The following is a 27,757-nucleotide window of genomic DNA, read 5'->3' on the forward strand; positions in this document are numbered from 1 at the left end:
ACGTGGTCTCCTAGTATTTGCGTGACAATCTCGCCTGCCGCTCCAAAAAATCAATCACTGTGCAAAACTTGCTTCGCAGCAAGACTTTAACGCTATGCAAAAAAGCTAGTTTCATGGTAACACACCGGGATTATTTTTGAAAATCTTTTCGCGATTGATGCTGAGGTTGCAGATGGCATTCCAGAAAATCCAGCATATCTTACAGAAGAGCCGGAACGAAAACGTTATCTTGTAACCATGCCACAGCGTCTTCGATTTCTGGTTCGTAGCGCCGTCACTGGTGGTACTAGTTTTGTTTAGATTGTAAATCTACCCTCCCCGATGTCCCAACGTCATATTTCAAACGTAGATGAGGTGAATCGACCTACAATCAAGTAAATGCGACAGCTACATTGCATTTTCGTAAAAACCTGTAGCAGACGAGATAGAAGCAAACTGAATGTCATCAAGCAATGATGAGAGGAAGTGAGTGACCATGCTCACTCTCCATCTCTTTGCTGCTGGTTCTTTCAGCGTCTGACGACGGTGCACAGCACTATGCACCACTATTGCTTATGTGGGAAACGCCACTTGTAGTGGTGTAACGTATGCGAGCACTCCTCCGGTAGTGCGTCACGTAGAACGCGCCAAATGTACCTGATGACAGTGACTCAGGTGTTGCAGTGTGCACGTGAGGCTTGAAAAGACGAGGGCTAGCGGGTCTTTCAATGGGACTTTGCTTGAACACCGGCAACGAATTGGCCACAAATTGTTTTGAGAAGGAGGTTTGTCAAGTGAAGAAATGTTCGTGGTCATGGCAGTAGCACGCCAATGCAGCACTGCGTATTGTAGTCAGGAGTCTCATCTTCCAAGAAACTTCGCAGTAATACAGGACACAACAAAAAAATAGGATAACGCGCAAGGATTCTTGGCTACGTTGTGAATTATTGGTAGTGGCATCTTATCGTCACTGGTTCCTATTTATGGTTACCATCAGTTTCCGAGTAATCACTTGTGAAAAAGTGCACTCGTCTCTCTACAATTTGTGTACTGTCCTGCTGTGCGGTTTGATAGATGATGGTTCCTTATCAACCTGACCAGTGTTCAAAGCTATTTACGTAGGTATATAATCTGCACTGCTCGTGTGACGCCGAGACCACCGAGACGACCAAAATGTGCATGAGTGTTCCCGCGTGCGCAGAGTTCCATGGTGGCGGGCCGAACCGAGGTGTTGTGCGTGTGCAAGGTCGACGTGAGCACCACCCAGAAGCGTGCCGTTTCGATCGTGCCATTGGTTACCACACCAACCACAACCAAGGTTCAGCTGCGCGAGAAGTTCAAGCCAAGCAAGACGTTAGAGAGGAGGCTCTTCCAGCTGGTACGCATACGTTGTGTCGCTAAACTGACCGGCGTGCCTCAGGCTTTTTCATGGCTCTTCTGATGTCGAAATACTCTTCTGATGCCGTCTTGTGTCCACGTGTTCCTGTTTTGTTTTGTGACAGCCAACATTGACACCTGTCAAGAACTGCACCCTGGCACAGAGGACATACTTCCACCGGCTGCTCCAGAGGGAATACCCATTGGACAACATCACCAGTAAGCGCGGCACATCACATGCACGTGGGGGCGCTGCGAACATATTCGTTTGTCCGTTGGTCTGAGTTTTTGCCTCGACGAGACTCTTAGAATCAGCTGATGACCAGGTTCAGGTCAGAGTTCATGGTAAGGCGTAAGTTATGATGGACAGCTTAAACCCATGCTGAAAAAGCTACCTGATTTGTGGGATTGGTGGGCTAAGATTAGAACGGCAGGGAATTGAAGCTCGATGCAGGATTTGGCATATCCGCCGGGGATTCCAGTGCGAGTGCATTCAGCAGTCTATCATTGCTTTTGTGCAGCTGCCGAGTTGCTGGCCGTGCAAATCGTGCAGGCAGAGAACGTGCTCAACAACCAGACGTTGTACTGGACCTGCAACGCCTTCGCGCCCATCGACGAGGACCGCGTGATTCTCGAGAAGGCGAAGGTATACGTGCTTTCGGACTGGGCAATCTGCTGATGCGATGTAGTGCACGGCGGCCCTTTGTTATCAGAACGCGTATATAATGTGCCCATAGGTGTGAGCAGGGTTTTTCGTTAGGTAGAGTAACGTTTAATCTGAGAGTCACCTTCCACTCTTCCAATGATCAAGTCCAAAAGAGAACAAGCTTTGCAATTGGTGCAAAAACAGAAACGCAGTGGGTGCGGTTTCTCACATTGGCTCTCCTTTACGATTCTGCTTTTTGGCATAACGGAGCGAAGTAAACAAGTTTTGGAAAGCACCATCAAGGGTATCGTGTCGCCATCACGGTAAAAAAACCTACATGGCCATACCCTTAATTTTAGCGATGACGGGACAAGGTCAATTGAGGTAAGGTATGCGGTGGACTTGGAGTACCCATTAAATGATTGAGAACGCTTGGTGACACGAGTCGTGACGGACCAGTAATCTCGTAGCCATCGCATCTAAACAACCAGGGATCAGTTCATGAACAACTCATGTGTGACAACCTGTACGTCCGACTGATGGTTGATCGGGGGCAAAAAGCGACTCTTCTTATCCATAGCTCAGGTCTCTCTCAATCCGGCGGCTGGAAGAGATCCTGTCCAAGCACTACCAAGCCTGTCCCCTGGTGGCTGCGGGAACCGTTCTCGCCATGCAGGGACCCGCCATTGAGGTGGACTACAGAGTGCATGTGAGTGGGCAGCGCATGCTGCAATGCTCGTTGCTCTCCTGTTCTTCTTTATACTTAGGTTTAAGAAACATTACTTTTCTATTTTTCTAAGGTTTTTTGTAGACAGTGCAGCATGTTAACACATTTGTTCTTCTAGGAAGACTATCGTCACGGGAGACAATTATACATTTTTATATCTGCATTATCCAGGCGCACGTGACTGATTACTATCACCCTGATCTTCTGCGTAGGAGGCAGCTGTGGACACCTTGCGCAAGAGCGTCCGAGTGCTGACCCGTCTGCCAGCCAAAACAAGGCGTGGAATGCAGGAACTGCCTTCAATTATAAGGTCTGTTGACGTGGTTTGGGTAGCCAGTGTCAGTGAGACACTTACTATCTTCTTTTTTTAAACAACTGTAACTTTAGTTACTACCCCGCCGGTGGGCTGGTGCGTATTGATGTGTCCCAAAGCAGCATGTGGCTTACATGCAAATTTGAATTGGCAAAGTAGAGTGCACGTTGCGAAAAGCCTGGAAGGCATGCTGCTTACATCGCCTACTCGTGAAAGTGTTTGGAAAAGTTGGAAAACACTGTCCCAATGCCTCATGAAGGCACCGTGCAGCGATTGCTTCAACTGGTATTTGAAATAAAATGGCCGAAACAATGAGCTTAAAGTATCTCTTCTCAAAATCTGGAGAGGAAAGTTGGGCGGACCTTGTTTTAACAAGAGAACACTACGTTCAGTTGCGCCTCTTGTGAACCTTCATAGCACTCTGTTCCGTTTCTATAAAGCTTACTTCACCGCAAGCACCAGCCATTCTTTCTTGCTTGTTTGACAGTCCTTACTTTTGCTGTCGAAACTATCTAGCACAGCTGTTCTTTCATAATATGTGCCTACTTTCCAAAAGGTATATGACATAAACAAAAGGTATTTCCGTGCATTAATATCAGCAATTACACTGAAGGATAAGCGGGGCAATTTCACACTGAATTGTAGATGCATTTATTTGTCAAGGTATTATGCCAATTTACAAAAACGTGTGATGATTGGAAACTATTTTTTTTGAAAACCAGAAAAAGAGGAAATTATCTGGCATTTTTATTGGTAGGTTCTATGAATCTGAAAAGGGGAAAAATTCAGAAGCTATTGTGACCAATTGACCGAACTTTAACGCCTTAGTAACACTACTTGCGGCCTTCAACACCACGTAGTTCTTTTTTTTTTACTATGAAGGACTAAATAATATATGAATGACTTACCGCTACACCAAGTGTGACGGGTGATCTGTGAAAGTTTTTTTTTCCAGACAGAAAAGTGAAATGTCTTTGTCCCACCGTCGCACAAAGGGTTACATGATATGCCTATTTTTCTAGCTTCTGCTTCTTCTAGCTCGGAGTATGGTTATGGTTACTGTTAAGCTACTCTCAACGGCAAGCCTTCCTAACTCTGCTGCACTTTCACCTTAGGATCTCGTAAATGTGTTCTGCAGGTCTGTTCTGAAAGGCGAGTCCCTTATACTGGCTCACAGAGGAAGCGTTGAAACCCGTGAGGTAAGCGTTCCCAGTTGAAATTTCAGGTTGCACCGCTCTTTGACCTCGGTGACCACTGAGATGTGTGCAAGCTGTTGTGTCTGTGAAACGCTCGCTTTGAGCGCAGTTCGCGAAACGTTCACAGGCCAACGAGCTTGGCAGTCCGAGGGGACTTCATGTAACCTGAAATTTCCTGGTCGTTTTTGCGATTTCAGGTTCCTTGAAGCGCTCCTGGACTTGCCAGCCCGGACGGCCCGATCTATGTGCGCATGGCTCGAGGTAAAGATGCACGCCCTTCAAATTCAACGAAAAGGGAAGAACATCACTGGTGCAATATTTGAGTTATTTTGATGCAACATGCATCGCGCCTACCCGCATGTCTTTTCACGCATGACATGAATGAGCACACCATGAGGTACAATAGCTGTTTACAATACTCTGCTGCGTGGCCTTTCGGCAAGGGCACTTGATTACAAAAGCTCTCCATTTTCTCACTTTGACGGCCGCCAGCGACCTGGTTGTACTTATTAATTACCCAAGATCAATTCCTTTTGTCTAGAATACTACTACTACTACTACTGCTACTACTACTACTACTACAAATATTATTATTATTATTATTATTATTATTATTATTATTATTATTATTATTATTATTATTATTATTATTATTATTATTATTATTATTATTATTATTATTATTATTATTATTATTATTATTATTATTATTATTATTATTATTATATTGCTATTGTTACTACTTAATATAATATAATTCTAGTCTACTACTATTAGTAGTAGTAAGGGTGCTAGTAGTAGTAGTAGTAGTAGTAGTAGTAGTAGTGCTGCAACCATGTTGTTCACTACTAAGTACTACGTCTATTCCAGCAGTCATTACTGCTGTACTGCATTTGGTTAACTTATTTACCCTAATGTTTCTTGGAGAGGGGAGAAGAAAACGTAGAGCAAAATCGCGAAATTATGCAGTGCACTATTCAATGTACACATAAACGTAGATATATTGTTCTCTGTAACAGATAACATCACATTGAATTACAAACAAACTATTGCAGAATATTAGCAGCGAGAATCATTTAATTAGTTCCCCGTTTATTCGGCCCATAGTTATTGTTGGATAAGCATAAAAAGGAAGCTGGCGCTAGGTACGTTAGCATATAATATATAATAGGTAGAGTTTACCAGAACAGACGAATTAACGAAAATTGCGACAGAAATGTTTTAGGAGCAGAATAATTTATCACGGCATGTGCTTCATCCAAGCATTGTGGAGCGTTATTGCAAAAATGTCATGGTTGGTAGTTTCGGCAATGTGTACCCTGTAAGCATGTTGTCATGGCTGCTGAATGAATACACAAATACCGTAAAAGAGGGGTCCTCATCAAAAGCTGTTCAACTTTGTTGCCGCGATCAAATCGAGAGTATACTTGTATTACAGGAATTATTGGCTGAGATCTGTAGTTAGTTCTGTTTTGACATATTTTTTGGAGATGTCACTTGACTGAAGACTTCTTTTTTTCTCATACGGTGACTACACTCAGACCGATGCGTTTAAGTTGCACCATACATAACTGACCACGGGTGTTTCGTTGAGCCCTTGTGAGCTCTTTTGCCGCTCTCCTTATGGAAGACGTTGTGCTGAGACATCGATGTCGTGACGCATTGCAGCAAGTGTGCAACCTGTCGAGCGAGGCTATGGAGGTGATGGACGACACCGTGGACCTGGTGGTGCAAACTCAACAGGGCGCTGGCGCCGACAGGGCCGTCTACATGGCCAACGGCATCTCGCTGTGGTATTCGCGCGTCGACGTTGGCCAGATGCGACGCAAGAGCATGCTCTACGTCAAGCCGAGGATCATGCTCTCCTACGACAAGGCCATCTACGCCTACTCCAAGTCCCTCTCCGTCGTAGTGAGTCGTTTTCCCTCGTTACTGCTGTGTGTGTGTGTGTGTGTGTGTGTGTGTGTGTGTGTGTGTGTGTGTGTGCGTGCGTGTGTGTGTGCGTGTGTGTGTGTGTGTGGGTGGGTGCGTGCGTGTGTGTGTGTGCGTGTGTGTGCATGCGTGCTTGTGGGTGCGTGTGTGCGTGCGTGCGTGCGTGTGTGTATGCGTGTGTGTGTGCATGTGTGCGTGTGTGTGTGTGTGCGTGCGTGCGTGCGTGCGCGTGTATGTGTGCGTGCGTGCGTGCGTGTGTGTGTTTGTGTGTGTGTGTGCGTGTGTGTGTGCGTGCGTGCGTGAGTGCGCGCCGTGCGTGTGTGTGTGTGTGTGTGTGCGCGTGTGTGTGTGTCTGTGTGTGTGTGTGTGTGTGTGTGTGTGTGCGTGTGTGTATGTGTGTGTGTGTGTGTGTGTGTGTGTGTGTGCGTGCGTGCGTGCGTGCGTGCGCGTGGACCGAAATAGATTAATGAAGTCTGCTCCCATACCCATTATTCACTCACTGGTCGGCACTATGTCACGGAGTGTGCTGGTTATAAGTTTTGAAAGTGAATGGGTCAGTATATAAGTAAACGAATTGATAAGAAAGATCATTCATCTCGGTTGGCGAATAAGTTGTAACGCATAATTTGCCTTTTTAACATTTCGCTCTGTCTTGATAACTGCGAAGCTGTTTTTAAGCTAGGGTTCAGACTATGGCCGGCGACCGCTGACAACTCGGCCCAGCTGTGCAAAGTGAAGTCGAAACATACCATAGCCACGAATAGTATATAGTATAACATAGTACAGCACAGTACAGTGCAGCACAGTTTGGTACACTATAGTACACTGTAGTACAATATAGTACACTGTAGTACAATAGTACACTGTAGTGTACACAGTACAGTACAGTACAGTACAGTACAGTACAGTACAGTACGCTATAGTGCAGTCCAAACTAGTTCTGCGGAGACCCGCAAGGTGGTGAAAGGGTTAAGAAATAAAAAAATAGACAACCACCCGATTGTCGAAAAACTGTTTTCCCTTTCTTAGTGTAATATAGTAGTGTAGTATAGCAAGGGCTGGAAAATCAAAGTGAGGAGGAGGAGAATTGGAATGTTGAAGCGGCCAAAGCACTTTACTCGAAGTTAAAGTGCGCAGGATTAAGTATCGGCAGCCACAATCAGCAACGGCGTACTATAATGGCAAAGCAGGGCAGTTGATTATTGAAATTCTCACAAATGTAGTTCAAATCGCGTAGGCGGAAGCATCATCGGGAAATCAGTAATTCTTCCCCTTGCGAAAACAACATTTGCAAGCAAAACCACTGCAACAAGAAGAAAGGGACACGTGCTGCACTGCGGAAAGCACAATGGTAGTCAATCCAGCCTTCCTTTAAATTAGAAAGATACCACTTGCTCGTTGGAACTATTTTTTTTTTCTGTATCGCGCGATCAATCTGGTCCGCAGCTGTCGTTTTTCTCGCCCCATGACTGTTCTTTCACGCTTCGCTATTTTTAAAAAATGGCTTCATGCAGTGAAAGGACGAGAAGACGGAATAAAACAGTGAGAAATGCAAATTATCAATATGGCACTCGTATATGTCGAAGACGTCTTGTCTACATCTAGCGAGATCTTTTACACTATACACTTCCTTATCGTGATGATTCACTGTGAGTGGGTGTAGGAAAGAAGCGCAACTTTAAGGACTTGTTTCTCTTTGTTAAACCCATTATTAATGAGAACTAACAAGCAATGATGCCGATGAAAGCATAGGGAATGCTATTTGAAGTATAACTGTAACGTAAATGTGAAGAAAAAGAACTGGACGAAAAGATAACTTGCCACTGGCAGGGGCCGAACCTAAGACCTTCGAATAACGCGTGTGATGCTTTATACCCCAAATATGGTATAGTTTGATAAATACACAAATGTCAATCATTATGTAGACGCGACATCATGGCGCACATATTAAAGGGCACTGCAGAAAGCACCGCGGCAGTTAACAGCACAGACTTGCACAAGGTTATCGCCCTCTCATATTCCCCGGTTAGAAAACAAGCTTTGCATTTCATTCAGAAGTGCAAATGAAGCGTTGTGATGCAGCCCCCAGTGTTGGATCCCCGGCATTTCGGGGATAAATACGGGATTTACACTGTTCTTCGAAGGCAACAACAGGAGCGCTCGGCCTCTATCTGTCGTCAAAAGCTTGCATTTTCACAATCCTGCACAATAAGCAGGGACGGGACAGCTGCGACAGAGAAAGACGGGATGAAGACTTCGCGCTCCACATCGGTAATCCAGGGGACGGGGGACGTCCATCAGTGCGCACGCCTGTAGTTGACAGTGCGACTCGTATCAGTACTTTTCTTTGTATTGCTTCTTACCTAATAGAGGAAGAGTGAAACGACGTGTTCAGTCATCACTGTGCACTCATTCGTACTCCGGGTGCCGATGTCATTCAGGTGACAGTGTATCAGAAGAACCCGTTCCACTGTGCCATGACCATTGGCCCGATCACCACGGACCTGGTGAGACCTTACATCAGGGACGAAGCGACCGGAATGCGCATACGTGGTACCACCGACAGAAGGCGTACCATGAAGGTGGCGCTCCAACCTGAGCCAGGTAAGTAAAATCCGTTGACTTAAGAGATAGAGCATAGTTCGATCTATAGGTACTTGCATATCACGTGAACTGAAATCTCCGGTATGCGTAACCAAAGGGGGAGAGTGATTGAAACCCATCCGAAGTTTTCTATGTTGCACGTTCATGGCACATGCGTAGATGCACGCGCGAATACTAAAAAGTGGTTGAGTCCCATCCCTGGTGGCTTCTCCCGGAAAAATTTCTAGCCACACACGTATAGGTATGCATATGGTAGCAATGCTGTGCCAACCTAACTATTGTTGTTTCAGTGCCTTAAATACACCTACAGACACCAAGGCAATACGGCATGCTTTATTGTAGCGTCATGATCTTATCATTGTTTTTACATCATCCACTGTTTTCGCATTGCAGCTGCATGCTGTACAATAGCGTAGTAGAGAGACATGCTCGTCTAAACCATCCTAATATGAGCATTAACTTGTCGCCTCCAAAGTTCCAGAACTGTCCCCTTTTGCGCAGAGTCGGGCGCTATCGAAGCCATAGTTTCCTCGAACAATCAGAAAAAAAAAGAAAAATTCTTGAAAAAGGGATGTAACTGGGGCCAACTGTTCGAGAAACGTTGGTTCCAGTGACATTCTACTTCCTGGCCGTGACGACCACATTTCGATGGGAGAGAAAAGCAAGGAAGACCTGCGTACTTAGATTTATGACCACTATAAGGAACTTCAGGCAGTCGAAATTTTTGGAGCCTTCCACAACGACGTCTCTCGTAATCATATCGTGTTTCTGGTACGTATGCCAGAAACACGATGTCAATTATTAGTATTGTTAGCAACACATCCTGTCCGAGATTTTTCATCTCTTCAAGCATCCATGTTCTCTAAAAAGCTTTCCCAGACGTTCTCCCGAACCACTCTTTTCGGACATTGAATAATACGTTATTCGTGTGACGCTACGAGGCGTGAAAGGATTGCACTGCAACGCATGAACGTTCCACAAGCAAGTGCTCGTGATGTCAAGCTTACCAAGGATTCTTTGATTTGTCTTTTCTCTTTTTGTTAGATGCTGCTCAAGTATATATTGCGCGGTTCTAGCAAATAAATCTTCTTGTAAGTCAGTGCCGCTGTCTGTCTCCTTCTTTTCTTGTCCCTCGTTATTGGCGCTGTTTTTTATGTGAATCATGTCGTACCAACTCGCCCAAGTAACCACGTTACTTACCAAGGATCCCGTAAAAGTTTCCTCTAAACATTTTAAGACTTGCCCATGCCTTTACGACTTTCTCAGCGATTCCTATTAGTGCTTTTCACTTTTCATTGCTGCAGAGGAAAATGCTGTACTACAGAATCTTGGTTTCTTGTTTGTCTACGCTGACTCTTAGCCGAATTTGGCCTCAGAGACGTTCATTCTTCATCGACACGCAGTGACACATGGTGAAGATACGATGGCGAAGCTCACAGCTAGCACCATGATGATCGTCAAGTTCAAGCTACCCAAGAGCGATGGTGCCATCGTGGTCAAGATACATCCCGAATTCATCAAGTACTTCTTCATGGTACGGATTCTCAGTCACACTTTCGACTGTTCACAGTCCGCCTTTTTGAAGTTCGAACGACACTTAATTTAACCCCTGGTGGCAATAACCATCCCTGTTCATTGTCACTCACACACAGTCCTCCTTTCCTGAACAAAGTCTGAAACCACATACGCTTCTTTTTAAGGTACTGGACATTATTTTATCATGAGCAGCTCACGAACTTAATTTCATTTCTTCATCTTCTATTTTTCATTTTCTCCTGTTGCACCGAGTGGATTACTGCAGTGCTAAGAACTTCGTAGTGGCGTGCTCACTAATTTGCACCGTGCGTTGATCAAAGGAAACTGGGTGGGTCGCATTGGCCCGTTCCCAATTCATCGACATTGGTCGTTAGGGGCATGCAGAAAACAGACGCACGCGCGCGTCTCCCGTGTAGCCAGGCCCCAATCTGCCCACTCATGCAGGGAGGGAAACACGTGCGTTGCGTTCTATTTTGAGCAGTCCCGTCCAAAACTGCTTTGTTTCTCCGCCAGGCTGCGCGATCTGGTGCTGCAGTCGCACTGGAAGACTCCGTTGCATGTTATCAAAAATTACTACATAATAATGAATACATTGAAATAAATCTCGTGTGCAAAAAACCTATACATTGAGGGTCTTAATCGTGATATATTTGCCGGCTATCCTATGCAGCGTCATCATTATACCCCCCAACCAGCACAGACTGGAATCACCCTCCTGCCTCCGTCACTCTAATTACTAGAAAGTTTGAGAATTTGGCACCACGAGTTCCCAAGCTGTGTTGGGTATGCTGCTCTGGCGTTCGGAGTATGAGCAGAGTTAGAAAATTGGATCAAACACAAGCTTGGCGAGGTCAAACGCATATAGGGTGCCACACGAGGCGAAATTAAAATAATGCGAGCGGCGGGCCATATTGCGTCGTGGCCAACGCTGCATCTGCGTCGTCTCGTTGGCAACCCAAGACTTCTGGGAACATTTTGGATTTTATGTCATCGTGAGCACAAAAGTATTTCGGGTCCTGCTCATGTGCTCTGGCAGCTCACTAAATTCTTGGTCCCCCAGCTCTCTGTAGCCCCAATTCTCAAGTTCATTACTGACACTCACATCAGAAGGGCCATTTACAATACGGCATTTTGTTCACTTGTGTTCTGTTATTGAATATTATTGCCCACTTTTATATGTAGTAACCGCTCCTTTCTGCAGTTCCCTCGGTTTATAAAATTATTTGTAATAAATAAATAAATACATAAATAAATAAATAAATACTTGGGGATTTCACTGTTCGTTAACGCTCACCTTAATCGATACATACGGGCGTCTAGCCTTCACACGTTTATCAAAGTGCAACCGTCGTGGCCAGAATTCAATCCTGTGACCGTCGGTTCAACCACGGAGTACCATAAGCACTAGACCGCCACAGTGGGCGGTGACCCTTCTCTTATGTCATACGTTTACAGCGCCGTGACACGGTCAACATTTTGGTGGCGGTGGTGAAAAACATTTTTTTTCATACTATTTACAAGTAAGAGAGATAGCAGCGGCCTTAAGGAACGACCCTGTATGAACTCTAGGAGGAGTCCCTAGTCCGGGACACCTGTGGCTTCCGCGGCGGCACGCGCCCTAGATACGAAGGCTCTTTGTCCCTCCAAGGTCCAGAAGTCGAGCTGGGCAGCCTCCCAGCTCTCTCGGGTAGGGGGTAAAGGGGAAGTGATCGGGGGGACCACTGGGTTATATGGGAATGCCCACACCACGTGGAAAGTATCCGCAAGCGGATGATCACAATGTAAGCATTCCTCCGAGAAAGCCCAAGTACTGCCGGGCACAATACTGTGTTGGTGTAGAGGCGTAACAGCCAGCGCTCGTCCGCCTTATTTAGGTCCGTCGCCGGTGGCAGAAATCGGAGCCTGTTCGATCTGTACATGGCTGTAATTTCGCGAAAGGAGGTGACCGGATTAGGTTCTGAATCGTCAGGCGATGGAGGACGAGGAGGTTCCCGGTAATCAAGTGAGCGGGCTGAGGCATCGGCAGCCTCGTTACCAACTAGTACTGCATGAGCTGGCGTCCAGATCATTAAACGTATGTCTAGATAACAACACCCCTTCAGGATTCAAGCGGCGCGACTGGTGATGCGACCTTTTGTAAGATTTTGATACGCACTCTGCGAATCGGTAATGATGATTTTATATGCGGGGTCCGCTGTGGCGAGAGCTATAGCGTCCTTGCAAGGCTGTAACCCGCGCAGTTCACCTGCCCTCGTGACTATCCCTAGCCATGTTTTGGGGCAGAGGCTGAATAACCAACACACTACGCCAGTCCTCGGGGATCGTGGTCCGCTATTCTGCCTGATAAGTGTAGGATATATGGAGGCGGTGTAAGAGACATCTCCCAGCGTGCGACTTGGTAAGGCGCAGGTACTGGTTGTTAAGATGGGCCTCTTTGAGTTCCCCGTACGTGTTTCTCATACCTAAATCTGCAATGCGTTTGTTAGACGTCGAGATCGGGAGGTCTAGGGCGCGCTTGTATAACTTGAGGAAAATGCATTCGAGCGTGTTTACATCACATTGGCGCAAACGTAGATAGGATGTCGAATACAGAATCCGACTGGTCACGAAAGCGTTGGCGAGTGTAGTGACGCCGATTGAAATTTCGATAGCTTTGACTTTTTTATCGTCGTGGCAACGCAGGCGTTCGTGCACACGGGCTCGGAGCCCAGCACCCGGGACCTGACCCAGGGCCAGATGTACGTATTGCATCCCCTCGCCAGCTTCGTGGTGCTCATGCCCGAGGAGTACAAGGCGCGCGAGGGTGACGAGATGTACGTGACGTTCGTGCCGCTCGTCGAGCGATCGGTCAAGGCGCTCAACTTCAAGGACGTCAAGTACCCGTTCTGGCACAGAAGCGACATGAGCATCTGGTACTCGGTGTCTGCTATGCACTGGTACTGCGTCAACAAGAGCCCCGATGGCACAAGCATTGGATCAAACGACGGCTGCGTGGTAAGGGCTAAACATGCAGCTTACATCGTCTGTCCTTATATGCGAAATAGCTTCGTCCCCCTTGTTGTGTACCTTTGTGGCCAACCGCTGCCCCAACATAGAAATAAAGCGAGTACCAGAATAAGGGAAAAGCTGTGAGAACATTATGAATAATCGATAAGATAACATCAAAACAATTACGGGCTACAATGAACACTGACACATGACAGACGCGTACACTGTGGCAAAGTGATTCTAAGAGAGAAAGGAAGAGAAAAGTGAGCCCCGTAGCTGTCTGCATCACAGTGTGACACCTTAACAGTAGCTCACAGGGGATGGGGTGAGGAGGAATTAAAGGATAGGAGTAAAGGTATAGAGAAAGAGAGATGCACTAGGCCAGCGAGCGAGGACATATCGAGGGGATGGGAGAGATAGGAAAGATGGAAACACGGTCACAGGAGTCCGAGGACCACTTGCGAGAGCTCTTGTCGGCGTCAGGAGACAGTGTAGGGCAAGTCCAGTCGGCCAGAGGTAGCTGACGTCGGAGATCGCGAGGGCACGTAATCCAGCGAGCGGCTCAGTGATCTTTCCTTGTATTGTTTCAAGGTTGGGCCAGCCATTATTCATTAGTATGAACCAGCTACACCAGCAACGAATTTTATTACGCAGAAGGTTATATCATAGAACGAGATTTTAACATCTTTCTCGTACAGGGAGGCTTTTTCTACGCCGTAAAGCACAAGTATTAAAGGGGCCCCACAAAACTTTTTCAGCGTCGTCAGGAAACTCCGCCGACCGGCAGTCAAGGCTCCGGAAACCGCGCAATCAAATGCTCTTGCTCATCGTGCGACCTGAGAATTTACAATTAATTATCAAAGTCAGCGAGAAATCATTCCCACTTCCCTCGACAAATGATACAATACACCCAAGTGAACTCGACATTCACACAAATTCACGGACATTTGTTGATTTGAGCATCGTGAACTGAATAGACCTTATGCGAGATTTCTGCCATCTGTCGGTCGTTGTGTGCGTAGCCGCCATGTTAAGGGCTCAGAACGGCGCAGTACGTGCAGTTCGCGCATGTTCGCGTGTGTTTACGTAGACATATACGTAAGGCGTATCGACGTGAGGCGCGTATTGGCTGATAATCGCAATGTCAACCTATTCTCGAGTTTCTTGCCACACACAAAGATGAACTCTGAATGCTGAAGAGAAGAAGGCAAACCATAAACTTTGTTCTGTGTTGCTTTTTTTTTCAAGCGAATGACGTTCACAGCATGTGCTCCAGCTACTGCTCCCGAAGCACGTGCTTGGCTGCTTGCATTCTATTTTCTAAGCAAGTAAGACGTGCAATACCATTTGTATTCCTGTTCCCACAAGTTGCTGTATGCCGAGGCAAAGCAGTTTTTGCAACGTTTTCGCTGGCAACCGTTTACCATGCAAGTGAAGGCGACTCGTACGTTTCACGCTAAAGGCACCTTCACGCAACGAACTTTATCGCATATATTGCTGAATGTGTTTTGTTTGTTATTATTTTTGGTTACGGCGCCCGCTGAATTACAAGCGAGTGTGCGTCACCTGTTCATTCTGAGAAGAGAGCAACGCGGCTAAAGTATCCTTGTTTCATGCTGTTTCCTTCTCTCGACTGGCGTGTTACAGGCTGCCGTTTAATGGGACGAGTTGCGCATGACTGCGCACGTTGTTCAAGCATTCTATCTGCTAGGCACACTCAACGAAATGCAGGCATGCGCAATTTGCCGCGACAAAGCTCGTTGCGTGAAGGTGACATCTGCGTAAAGCGTAGTAGTCGCCTTCACTTGGTAAACGGCTGCTAGCGAAAGTATTACGTATACGTATACGCACACACGCGCGGACTATGCTTACTGCTAGTAGTACTGCGCCGCACAGAGTCTATAATATGGCGGTATCCTCAAAACGGTTGACAGATGGCAGAACTTTTGCTTGAGGTTTATAGTTACAGCTACCACCGCGAGAGGCCGCAACGTGCCCGCGCGCGCTCTCAAGATCACACCGAAAGTAAGTCGGGCGTTCAAAAAAAAAAAACGCTCGAAAGTCATTACGCGCACGTGACGTAACTTCTTTCCCCCGTGCCATCACTTCCTGCTTTGTTTCCAGGCAAAAGGAGAGAGAAAGCAATTACTGCGTGAGACAAATGTCTAACTCAGCTTTTGCTTCGGGAATTCTAAAAGTTTTTGACAAAGTCGATAAGTGAGGCTATAAACTTCTTCAGTGAAGCCATGTGATGGTTTCTTTAAAAAGTGCTGCAGGGCCCCTTTAGGTTCATTTTCATAGATGCGCGTGTGCCGAATTAAATCGTTGATTTGTCGCGAGTGAAACGTTGGTTTGTCGCGATTATCATGACTACGATCGCTGTGATGATGATGTGATGTCAATAAAAATGACGACTGTGTTTGAATAATGTTAGTAGTGTGTCAAAACGCAGAAGATGGGAGTACCTCTCAGCACGCTCAACTTCATCAGCCGACCCGTGTACGAGAAAAAGTGGCGCAGAGGGAGGCAGTGCATTTCCAACTGCTGCGTGCTTTCCCCGCCCCTTTTCCCTGTAGTTTTTTTTTTTTGTGTGCGTATTTGTCTGCATTGAGTGAAGGTAGGGCCATAGCAATATTAAGTTGGTGGCGATCTCATATAGCTGACGTTCCCGTATGTAACAGCATATCGAGAACAAGAAGCTAGAGAAGCCGCAGTCGCTGCCATAAGTGAACGTATAATGAGAAAGGTTTCAAGAAGTTCAGGTAGTTCTACTTCTCCGCGAGACGCTTCAAATGTCAGAATAAACTTTTATAATTGCTCTTCGATTTCACAAACTCACTTTAGTGGTTTCTTCAGCTGTCTCGTTCAATTAGGATATTGTAGACAACACGCCATGCACTGCGGTGGGTAGCCCTGATGGTATCTCAGTTATCCCGCCTTATCTATGCTCTTCGCTAATTTCTTACTTCATGCGTACAGCCAGGTGGAACTAGGGAAAAAATTTTGACCACCTCATATGTAGAAGACGGTGCTTTCTGAAGTATATGCGTTTTAATTCGTATCCTTTGGTGCAGTTCTCGAACGTGAGCCGGCTGGGCGAGATCATCTGCGAGTGCCACCAGAACGCGACGGCCATCGCGGGCACTTCGACCAAGGTGGAGTTCACGACGCACCTCAAACCACTGGAGAACGTGTCCTCGGAGACCGGTGGTCCGGGAGAGAAGGAGGAGCCCAACTTCTACTTCCTCCAGTACCTCATCCCAATCTTGCTGGCCGCTCTGTGGGTCAACTTTGTCGTGCTCTTCTACTGGACCATGAAGATAGCCGAGATAGACGAGCAGACGGTACGCAAAGCCAGGACCCCAACTGCACTTACCCTATCGTCATCAGCATCACTAGCATCATCATCGTTTTCAGCCTAGTTGTGTCATTGGTTCGATCCCGGTAGCGGCTGTCACATTTCGGTGGAGGTGATAAGGTGTAGGCTAGTATACTAGGCAATGATAGAGTACATCAAAAAGCATCAGATGGTCGAAATTTTCTGAGCACTATAGCACGATGTGCTATTGTGCTTCATAATCGTATCGTAGTATTGGTACGTAAAACCCCATATACGTGTTTATTTTTTTTCAGCCTTTTTAGCTTCACTGTGGGAAGAAGGCTTCTCCCAGTGATGTCAAGTATAACCTGTCCTGTGAAGTTTAATTCCATTTTATTCCTGTAAACTTCTTCATTTCAACACTTCATCTCACTTGTTGCCTTCTTCAACTATATTTGTCATCCATTCGTAACGATCGCGTTGCTATAACTATGCCCTAATGACCGTAAAGTGTCATTTATTGCATTGCCGGACGCCTGCAAGGCAGATTACTTGGCCACGAACTCGGAGTCCTCTGCCAAGCCACTTCGTTCGCTCGTCCAATTTATAATATACATTACTAATCAAGCCTAACATAAACCGCTTTGTATGATTTTAATGGCGATGCTCCTTATGGTCTAGGGTCATCCATACCTCCGGTGTATCCAGCTCAGCATACCGACAGACAGACAGACACAGACAGACAGACAGACAGACAGACAGACAGACAGACAGACAGACAGACAGACAGACAGACAGACAGACAGACAGACAGACAGACAGACAGACAGACAGACAGACAGGCAGGCGGACAGGCGGACAGGCGGACAGGCGGACGGACGGACGGACGGACGGGTGGATGGGTGGACGGACGGACGGACGGACGGGTGGATGGGTGGATGGGTGGACGGACGCTCGGATGCTTCGCCCCGCTCATCATCATTCACTTCATGGATATGCCATGATTTTTCATCCTTCTGTGTTCAAACCGTAGCTGCAGCGGGGAACAAACTCGAGAGAAACCGCGTGTATACGCACGCAGAGAAACGAGCAGCGTGAAAATATTTTGTATTCATCCATTGGCCGCGGAGAGCACCATCAGCAGGCGGCGCCCATCTCTGAGGTGTTGCGAATGCCTAAAAGCTGTAGACAATTCTTGAACAATAGCTCGCGCTTGAAAAACAACCCTTTGTCAAAGTGAAAGAGACGGTGGCCGGAAATCGTTAACTATTGGCTTGTACGATTCACTGGTATGTCGCCTTAAAGCGATCAGAAAATACTTCATCGGTTGGCCTATCAAAAGACGTGTCACATGTCTCTCCCCTTTCCTTCCTCCCTTCCCGTTGAAAGGCTGGACCAGGGCACCTGTAAGAATGGATAAACACAGTTTAGTCCCCCTATTTCTTTTCTTTTATTTTTTTAATGCGACAATGGCCATAAGTAACATATAGTCTGTATAGCCAAAAACGTGTACTGTTCATAAACTTGCGGGTATAGAGGGTGTCTAAGGTAACTTTAGCCAGAGTTTTAAAATATGCCGGAACACGTAATTACGACGCGACCAAACGCATGTTGCTCAACGTTGCCTCGAGTTAGTCAGAGTACTTTTTTTGTTTTCTCAAATATTGTTTAATTCGATATGTTTAATTAACCAACTTTTCAAGAAACGAAGATAGATAAAACATTTCAATGAGAAAGTTGTAGGTCGGTTTGCAAAACGTCCGATTAAACAGTTTTGAACTTTATATCTCTTACATATTATAGTGTTTTTCTGCTGATTACAAATGCCCGCGAAATACAAAAGAATATCACACGACGAACCCGCTCGTGCGCCAGTGTGCGCAATTATTCCAGTGCTCCCTAAAGTTCCGCGTACGAACGACCATAGCTTTTGCCCCATTGTGCTGTCTCGACAAGGCCACAACGATGGTGGTGGCTTTACGATGAACACGTTTTGCTATCGGTCACAAACATGATAACCACCGTGAGTGCTTATCGCTGTCATGAACCGGTGCGAGGGAAGTGTGTCGTTCGTACGCGGAACGTTAGGGAGCACTAAAATCATCGTGCGCACTGACGCGCTAGTTGGTTTGTCACGTGGTATTTTTTTTATTGCGTGGGCATTTGTCATTAGCCGAAAAACCCTACTACTTAACAGATATAAAGCTCAAAACTTTCTATTTGGACGTTTTGCAAGCCGATCTACAACTTTCTCATTGAAATATTTTGTTCCTTCAAAAGTTCAAAAGTTAGTTAATTAAACAGATTTAATTAAACAATATCCGAGATCACAAAATTTGTCTAACTCCAGGCATCTGTGAGCAACATGCATTTGGCCGCGTCGTAGCTACGTGTTCTGGCATATTTTTAAACCCTGGTTAAAGTTACGTGGGACACCCTGTATATTCTACGCAGTCTAAGCTGTCACTTGATGGTGCTTAGCGCATCATGCTTATTCGGTGTGACGTGTGTAGTAAGCATTTACATCGAGTGCAATATCTGGATAACCAAACAGTCACTGTCACTGTGTGTGACGAAGCTTCGTGCACATTCAGGAAAAAAAAACTGCTGACTATTTATAAAAGCGCACACACCTTCACCGCAAGCGGATGATCAGCGTAACCCGACAAAACTCAAGCTTCTTTATTTTTTTTTTTTTGTCTCAGCGTATTCGCATCTAACAACTGGCACTTAGAGTTAAGCATATAAGGTGAGTGTTCTGTCCTCTGCTTTATGTCTGGCGTGTATATATAAGAAAAGCGTTTGATTTGGCGCCTTGCAGGGAGCAACGGCCATCGCACCAGAAAACAAACCCAGTAACAAGGAAGTCTACGTCCTGATATTCCAGACGAGTTATGTACAGGTGAGCACGCGTATTGCTGTCCAGCCTTTGCAGGTCTTTTTATAGCTCCTGAAAAAGTCAGAGAGCGCATAGCCAACCGCTGACATAACACTGTCAGTCATTTTGAGTTGTAGTCGTGTAGTCAGCTGTTGCTGCCTTATTTCTACGTGAACTCACAGACGCATTTCATATTGAGGCGAACGCAATGCTTGGAAAAGGCGGGCTATTTTTTGTGCCTTCTAAATTCAACAAAAGAAAGAAAGTTCCTGGTGTTCTTTATGTTCTATTTCTCAAAATTCTTGCGTCATAAAATATTCTTCGCAGCATGATTGATTATTTAAGCAAAATGTAATAGTAAGTATGACGTGAGACATAAGATAGTCAAGGATACGTTCAGACTTCGTATAATAATACTGAAAATTTGCATCTTATGTAAACGTTCTGGGACGCTTCGTTTCGATGCCATCGTATCATAAACTGCGGCGAGCAAGCCTGAACGGAAAATTACACAACATTCAGATAAAATCAATGGCAAAGTGTACTTCAGTACAGATAATCATTCCAGCGAGAGGTATGTACATCTAAGGTTTCAATATTCTTTTTTTTCATATGTACTGACTCTACAATTTCACGAATTATATTGTAATTTTAGAGAGTTTTAGTACTGCGGAATGGTGCTACGTACGCATCACGCAAGCGCCTTGCGTTATGTGGCGTCGTTTGCCACAGATCGGCTTTTAGTATGCCGTAGTAGCCGCGTACGTAACGAGAGTGAAGCGTGTTGCGGCATCTGGTAGATCAAAATAGAAGCACGTGTTGTTGACAGCCAATGTGAGCCAATCCAAGTGTTATGGCCAGATTATGGCCATATTTTAAGCCACAGAGCGGGTCGGTGCTTGCCTTTGATGCCGCCATTTTTCGAAACGAAGTCTCGCGCTGTCGCGAACTTGTTCGAGAGCCGCGCGATCACCTCATACGTACGCACGCACGCATCTCATGCGTGCGTACGTAGCGGCTGCGTACGTAACGCCATACGTGCGCGTTGTGGTCTGCGCATGCGCACTACGCAGAACGTGGCGTCCTTACGTACGCAACGCCGCCACGTACGCAGCGTACGCAATACTAAAACTCTCTTTTCTCTGGAAAAGAAAGACGCGTACAGGCTTTGAAAAACGAATCGACACGACATTTGCAGTATTGGCCGACTAATACTCGAGTGCAATGTGGACTATAGCGATGCGTTCACGTTCCCGGACAGCTTTGTTGAGGCAGTGACCACTCGGCCCGCAGTTTGAACATTTCCCACAATTTGAGCATGTTCACCATCGAAAATCAGGGGCGTAGGCAGAATAGTTTTTTTCGGGGAGCGAGGAGCCGGTTAGGCAGGTGTGGTGGAGTACATTTCTTTCTGGGTATGTCATGGCAAAAACAAACGAATCGGGGAGAGGGTCGCACGGGCCCGATGCGCCACCCGCTGTCTACGCCACTGTCGTAAATTGTCAATTTTCATATGCTATGTGTTGCTCCATATGAACGTATACCTTAGTGCAAATATTTCTTCGGACACATATGCAATTTTATTGCGATAACATTTGTATGGACAGTGTAGGTTCACGCGGCGAGCTAGCGTCGACCCACTCGTCTTACCTTCTACGCACGAGCTAAAAGCTTGCGAAGGCTGCTGACCGGGCCGGCTCAAGCAGAGATGAAAGGAATTGGCCGGCTCTGTCAGGCGAATGAGCATGAAGTAACGCCGATTGCGTGGAAAGGGAAGTGCGTTGTTCGGTCAGCAGCTGCGAATTTTGATGTAAAAAGCGCGGTCACGGAAGCTATCCCGACTGGTAAAAGTATAGACGGCTAATGACCATTGTAAGTACATGCTGTGTTCTCACTGCTTGCTTCGTGTTGGGGCGAGAGACAGCACAAAAACAGCTTCGCTCACTGGAGATCGGCGTTTCATAGAGTTACGCCATAGACCAAGCCTTATCGGAGTTGAGCCACTATTACTTCGCACAACATTTCCAATTTGATGATAAGCATTCCTTGCTTCGCTCCGGCAGCCAAACTGTGCGTATCATAGCAACCTCGTGTCGTGCCACACAGTACGCCGAGACGACGGCCAAGATCCAGGTGGAGCTGCACGGCACCGAAGGCACGTCGGGCAAGTTCACGCTGCGCGACCCCCGCTGTAACCCGTACTTCCTGCTGGCCGGAAGCACAAACGGCCTGCTGCTGACCACCGCCCAGACTCTGGGCAACATCATCGTGCTCAGCATCTTCTCCGACAGCGAGGGAACCAGGCCGAGCTGGTCAGTACGCGTGCGAGACCGACTGGTTGATAACTATTATCTAATCTGTCCCCCGTTGGCATGTTTCATGTGATCGAATGTAGTTGTCTGCGATCTGACAACACAGAACTGAGTTAGACACAAAAGCCCGGGGAGAAAGAGATCAATACGGGCAGGGGCGTAGCCAGAATGACATGATACCCCGCACTAGAGTGCGAGGCACTTTAGGGCTGGCTATGTGCACATTAGGGTCCGTGGCTGTCAAATGCGGTCGTCGTCCCTTGTCAATTGGCGTAACGCAGGCAAATCTACGTGTAAAATAGCCATGCATTGCAAAGGGTTGGGAAAGGGAGGAGCAAAAGAATATGTTGTCATCGTATGCTGTCATTCCCTTCGGCGTCAGGCACGTAAAACAATGTGTAGCATAGACAGGTATAGCAAAAAGGTGGGAAAAGAAAGCGACGAGGAGTGATGCTGGGGCGAGAAGAATGCCTACCACAAAGACAGACATGGGAACCTCTGCTAAGAACACATTCCCTACGCTCTAGTATGTATGTCGGCATACACCGGCCTTCATATAGGGTATATAAGTCTACATTTATGTGCATATGTTTATATCTTGATATGTATATGTTTATATGTATACATATCTATAGAAAACATATAGAAAAACGTTATGTCAACATAAAACATGATTGAGAAATGCACAGGAAAAGATGACGAAAATCAAGTCACACAGCACAGTACCCACCTTTGACTTGTTTTTCGTTATCTTTTCCTACACGTTCATTTGTTTGTCGTGCTTTTTGTGCCGACACACATACGTGGGCTCTACTTACATGAATAACGCGGTTCTAAGACAGCGCTAGTTAGTCTCAGTTCACTTTCCTTTGTCCGTTCAGCGCTGGTTGTAGAAGGTATTTGCCAACTATCCCAATCTCGAACATTGCGTCATGTATGGTTTTAGGCAGGCAGGACGAAGTATAGCATAACAAGGGGTGGGAAAGGACAATGATGTCTAGAGAAGGCTGCAGCCAATGTTTGTTTTCGCAAGGGTAGGGGGGGGGGGGAGGGGTGCAATCGCAATTGCAGAAGGACTTGAAAAAGCCTTGCGTTTGTTATTCTCGCGAATACTTCCCCGTCATCCGAATTTCGGGCAGGGGCCGTCTTGTAGCCGTGAGAAGGACGGAAAGCAGAAAAGGGGGTGAGTAGACATAAAATAACCATCTATGACGTCGGGCAGGCCGAGGGCAGTATATTATAGCCAAGCATATCAAGAGGGCGAGAAAAGGAATTCAGGGCGCGGGGTACATAAAGGAGAAAGGGAGAGAGTAGGGCAAAGCATAGTCACGCGTGGCGTTAGGCAAGCAGATCCATGTATATATCGATGCCGTGTATGGCATTGGGTTGGAAATGGAATGCGAGGGTGAGAAGGAATGAAGTGTGCTGTCATCGCATGCATCTCATGTCGTTGGTATACGATAACGCAGGCAAAATTATCTATAGAATAGGCTGGGGTGCGAAATATAACTGAGAGGAATGGAGAGGGTAGAGTACTGGATGTAAAAGCGAAATGAGGTTGACGTGGAATGATGTGAGAGACAGGATGAGTGAACGAAGGAGAGAAGGTGGCACTGCATTGCAAATGGATCTAGGGAGCCTACATGAACGGCCGTTCATGTAGGCTCCCTAGATCCTACATCCCTAAATCCCTAAATCCCTAAATGGATTTTTCCTATCGCACTATGGAGACCTAGCAGGACGCATGCATGGTTGGAACGCCAGGACTCACTTGCCCGTGAACGCGAGCGGCGCTGAAGGCACGCAGATTCTTCAGCGACGCTCACAGGCTGCGTTTGTTCCTGCCTACTTCTACTGTGGCGAATGGTCAGGTGCAGTTCCACTTTACCAGTTTACATAATGATGTCTTGCCAACTAGTCCCTCAGGTGAAACTCTGCCCCGCCTCGGTGCCCTGATGGTTATGACGCTCGACTGCTAACACGAAGGTCGTGGGATCGAATCCCGGCTGTGGCGGCTGCATTTTCGATGATGAAGGCGAAAATGCTTGAGGCCGGTGTACTTAGATTTAGACGCCAATGTGGTCGAAATTTCCGGAGCCGTCCACGTTTAGTGCAACTGCATACTTTTTTTCACCATTCGGGAACTCTTTCAATATCTGAAAAGTTTACTAACCTACGAAACATGCAACCTACGTAACCTACGAAACATGCACCTGTCGCTTTAAAGAAGCAGAAATTTGTGTTGAGAAAAACCTGTTTGAAGGGGGGGGGTCAAAAAAGGGGGTAACGATTTAGAGTACAGGGTACTCTACTGTGGGAGAGCTTTATGCCGTCCCGTGGGCATCGTACTTTCGTGCAATGTACTGCTTACAGGAAGCGACGAACACTATAGAGTGCTTCAAATACACAATAATGCAAACATTTGTTTGGGCATACAAATTAGAACAGCCTTCAGTATCAATCTGGCAAGATGTCTTGCTTTTGGCAAAACATTTTATCCACACATAATAATTTTGCAAAACTTTCTAATACTAGAAGTAAATACCGCGTAAAGCACGAGTTCTTCAAGCAAAGTGCGACCAGGGGACAGTTACAGAAAAAGAAACGAAAGAAATACGTGATTAAAATGAGAGCGATTTACTTGCACTGACACATTCGTAGGTCGTGACGTGGTCGTGACATAACACATTTTGGTTTTTCTGTAGCCGGCACATACGCCCAGTGTGAGAAACGCTCGTACACCAGGATCGACCAGTATAACATGATACAGAGCTGTTTGGACACGGAGGAAGGGAAAAAATCACGGCATATTTACGAAGTGAATGATGATGAGAAGGGCGAAGCGTCCGTCCGTGCGACCGTCCGTCAGTCAGTCAGTCAGTCCGTCCATCCGTCCCTTCATGTGGCCGTCCATGCGTCCATTCGCGCGTCCGCCCGACGGACGCACGAATGGACGCACGGACCAGAATTTTTTTTTTCGGAGTGGTTCACACCAACCCGAAGAGGGTGGGGCGGAAGGGGGGCCCCACAGATATCAGCTTTTTTCAGTGACGTGACTATCGGCGGTGGTTTGAGAATATTGTGTACCTGTATATCAAAGTCATGAGACCCCCCCACCCCCTATGCATATGCTTGTTAAGAGAGTAAGTATATTTAACGTGATCGCGCTAAAATATAGCAAATCACAGGTACAGTGGCTGTTTTGACCAGCAGTCTCTCGTCACACCTTTGAATGGACTAGTCTTCTAAACACATCATTGCGATGACCCATGCGATCCTGGTAGACATCGTTAATCGTTACTCTCTGTTAAGCGCATATGGCATAGTCCTCGTTTGGTTGAAGTGCGTTTCACAAGTCAAGGATGGCTCCACTCACAACGTGTAATGAGAGGTATACGCAACATGTGTTTGTACATTCTTGATTAGATTTCGGCTTTGCTTACTTGGCTGAGCGAATTTCTTAAGGTCGATGTTTGTGACTGCATACCTATGGGAATAATTTTTATGTGAAGCTCCATACATCAAGCAGTCTTGTCGCAGTGATAGCTTCTAGTCAACATTTTTTTTAGTTTATTGCACGCATTCAAGAATACTTGCGATACGCAATAAGTCATCTTTTTTTTAAGTTATACTGCACGTTGCCACCACGATTTGACATGCGTAATTTTTCGGGCAGACTTTCTCGCAACCGTGGTTGACATTACAGCTTCACTGTGACTTTTGATGGCAATGGTCGAGACTGTAGAGGCCGAGGAAGTGGCCATAGCTTTGGCCATCAGCCAAAAGGGGATCAGGGTGGTCATCAGCGACTCCAAAAACGCTGTGAGAAATTACGAATCGGGAAGGGTGACGGAGACTGCCGTCCGTATATTAAACATGGTAGGAGTACCCAAAGAGCAGATTCTGCTTGTCTGGGCTCCAGCTCACCAAGGACTTAGAGGGAACGAGGAGGCTCATTCCGTCGCCCGAGGTCTCACCTACCGGTCGACCCCTGGAACCTCCCAAGTTACCGAAAAAGAAGCGAGTATATGCGCACATACCATGAAATCGTCGCACAGTACAGGCTGAATCGGCAAGTGTACCCGAGAGCGGACAACTCACTAAGTAAGAAAAACGAGATTTTGTGGCGAAAGTTACAGACCGGGGTTTTTCCAAACCCCGCACTTTACAGCAAGTGGCACCCCGCAGTTTTCCAGTCCCAGTGTAAATTTTGTGATGAGGTAGCGAATTTGGTCCACATGGTGTGGACATGTCCAAGTCAAAACGATGGTTCTCGCACTGTAGAATCCTGGGAGGCCCTGCTCTGCAGCCCAGATCCCAACGTCCAGCGCGACATCATCAGTCAAGCCCTTGCTGCTGCCGCGTCCCAAGGGATTCCGGCCGACAGCTAGGGGCAACGGGCCATGCCTGAGCAATTGACTGACCTTTTAATAAAGTTTTTTCTCTCTCTCTCTTGATGGCAATGAAGTACTCCTATCATACAAGTTTTATTGTGCAATCTGCGAGGGCAAGGTGATCGTTGTTTAGAAATGTTCACCTGGCCTCAATAAAAAAAAAATTGGCAGCATATCCATGGAGTGAATGATGGAGAGTCGGGCAAAGTATTCGTCCGTCCATGCGTCCGTCTGTGTGACCATCCGTGCGTCCATCCACCCGTCCGTGCGTGCGTCTGTTCGTGCGTCCGTCCCTGCGTTCATCCATGCATCCGCCCCTGCGTCCGTTCATGCGTCCATCCATGCATCTGTCTGTGTGTCCGTTCGTACATCTATTCAACACTCCAAGTACCACCATCTCGCATCTTTTCATCATATATTCCCCATGTAGAACATTCCAAGGACTAAACGAGAGGTGGCACACGCACACTTTCTTACGACTTGCGCTTCGGGTCCACTTCCCACCTTTAACCACCTCGAGTTCATGGTATATACTAGTTCACTGTATTCATAGCGCTGCGGCCCAACACTCGCTAAACGTTTCTACAACCAAGGAGGTTACGCCCAGCGAATATAATGTAGCAACCTTTTCCTGTCAGATAGTGCTCAATGTACATGCCAATGGCTGCTAATGGGAAATGAGAGACAGGAGAATTCGGCTTTTACTTTTTTACGGTTTGCGCTTCGTATCTACCTCCCACTTTTAACCACCTCGAGTTCATAATGGTATATACTAGTACATTGTATTCATGGCAGTGCGGCTCAACGCTCGCTAAACCTTTCTAAAACTAAACAGGTTACACCCAGCGAGTATAACGTAGCAACCTTTTCTTGTCAGATAAGGCTCAATGTACATGTCAATGGCGGCTAATGGTGATCGCAGCGTACGCGTTAACTAAAAGCCGAATGCTCCGGTCTCTTATTCCCCATTAGCAGCTATTGTCATGTACATTGAGCACTATTTTTTTATTGTTCAACAGCGCAAAGTAGAAATCTCTCACCGGCACCACCTTGGAGGTCAAAATGTTATACTTGTTACATACTACAACTGCTACGAGGGACGAACAGGTGTTGCTTTAAGGAGCTTCACCCCTAAAATGGACCTGGTACCAGACTACGCTTTACTCACATAAAAATAGCTTGTTCGCATCGTGCATTTACTAGGAAGCTTAAAGGCCCAAGAAAGCGTATATTGTTATTTTTAGATGCGGAGCATCTTATACTCGAGGCTTGTAGTGCGGCGCCGTCCGCAAGCTTCCTCCTCCTTCTTCCACCATCTGTGCATCCCTTCCTTCTCTACACACCGCGCGCGCTTCACTCCAACATCTGTGCACCCTTCCTCCTCTACACACCGCGTGCGCTTCTCCTCTTCACGGACATTCGCTAGCTGTATAATGTAGCGCGCATGCGCCGTCACGCTTCGAGAACATCGGCAGCTGACGCGCGCGCATGCGCCGTCGCGCTTCTCGAACATCGGCAGCTGACGCGCGCGCATGCGCCGTTGCGCTTCTCCCCCT

The 27,757-nt window shown here is 46.6% G+C and overlaps 1 protein-coding gene across 1 annotated transcript in view; it reads left to right on the plus strand.

The window, feature by feature from the left end:
• The first annotated feature begins 1,186 nt into the window (after window positions 1–1,186).
• LOC142803780 (uncharacterized) overlaps window positions 1,187–27,757 on the plus strand; it is a 38,246-nt gene continuing 11,675 nt past the window's right edge. Inside the window, exons 1-13 of the mRNA XM_075889786.1 lie at window positions 1,187–1,357; window positions 1,482–1,575; window positions 1,878–2,002; window positions 2,583–2,711; window positions 2,942–3,039; window positions 4,181–4,241; window positions 5,907–6,149; window positions 8,612–8,774; window positions 10,178–10,308; window positions 12,993–13,304; window positions 16,373–16,642; window positions 19,439–19,519; window positions 21,602–21,807. Of these exons, the coding sequence (XP_075745901.1) occupies window positions 1,187–1,357; window positions 1,482–1,575; window positions 1,878–2,002; window positions 2,583–2,711; window positions 2,942–3,039; window positions 4,181–4,241; window positions 5,907–6,149; window positions 8,612–8,774; window positions 10,178–10,308; window positions 12,993–13,304; window positions 16,373–16,642; window positions 19,439–19,519; window positions 21,602–21,807 (2,084 nt within the window). The remainder of the gene's footprint in view (window positions 1,358–1,481; window positions 1,576–1,877; window positions 2,003–2,582; window positions 2,712–2,941; window positions 3,040–4,180; window positions 4,242–5,906; window positions 6,150–8,611; window positions 8,775–10,177; window positions 10,309–12,992; window positions 13,305–16,372; window positions 16,643–19,438; window positions 19,520–21,601; window positions 21,808–27,757) is intronic.

The sequence above is a fragment of the Rhipicephalus microplus genome, chromosome 1 (genome assembly GCF_043290135.1).
Source record: "Rhipicephalus microplus isolate Deutch F79 chromosome 1, USDA_Rmic, whole genome shotgun sequence".
Lineage (NCBI taxonomy): Eukaryota > Metazoa > Arthropoda > Arachnida > Ixodida > Ixodidae > Rhipicephalus > Rhipicephalus microplus.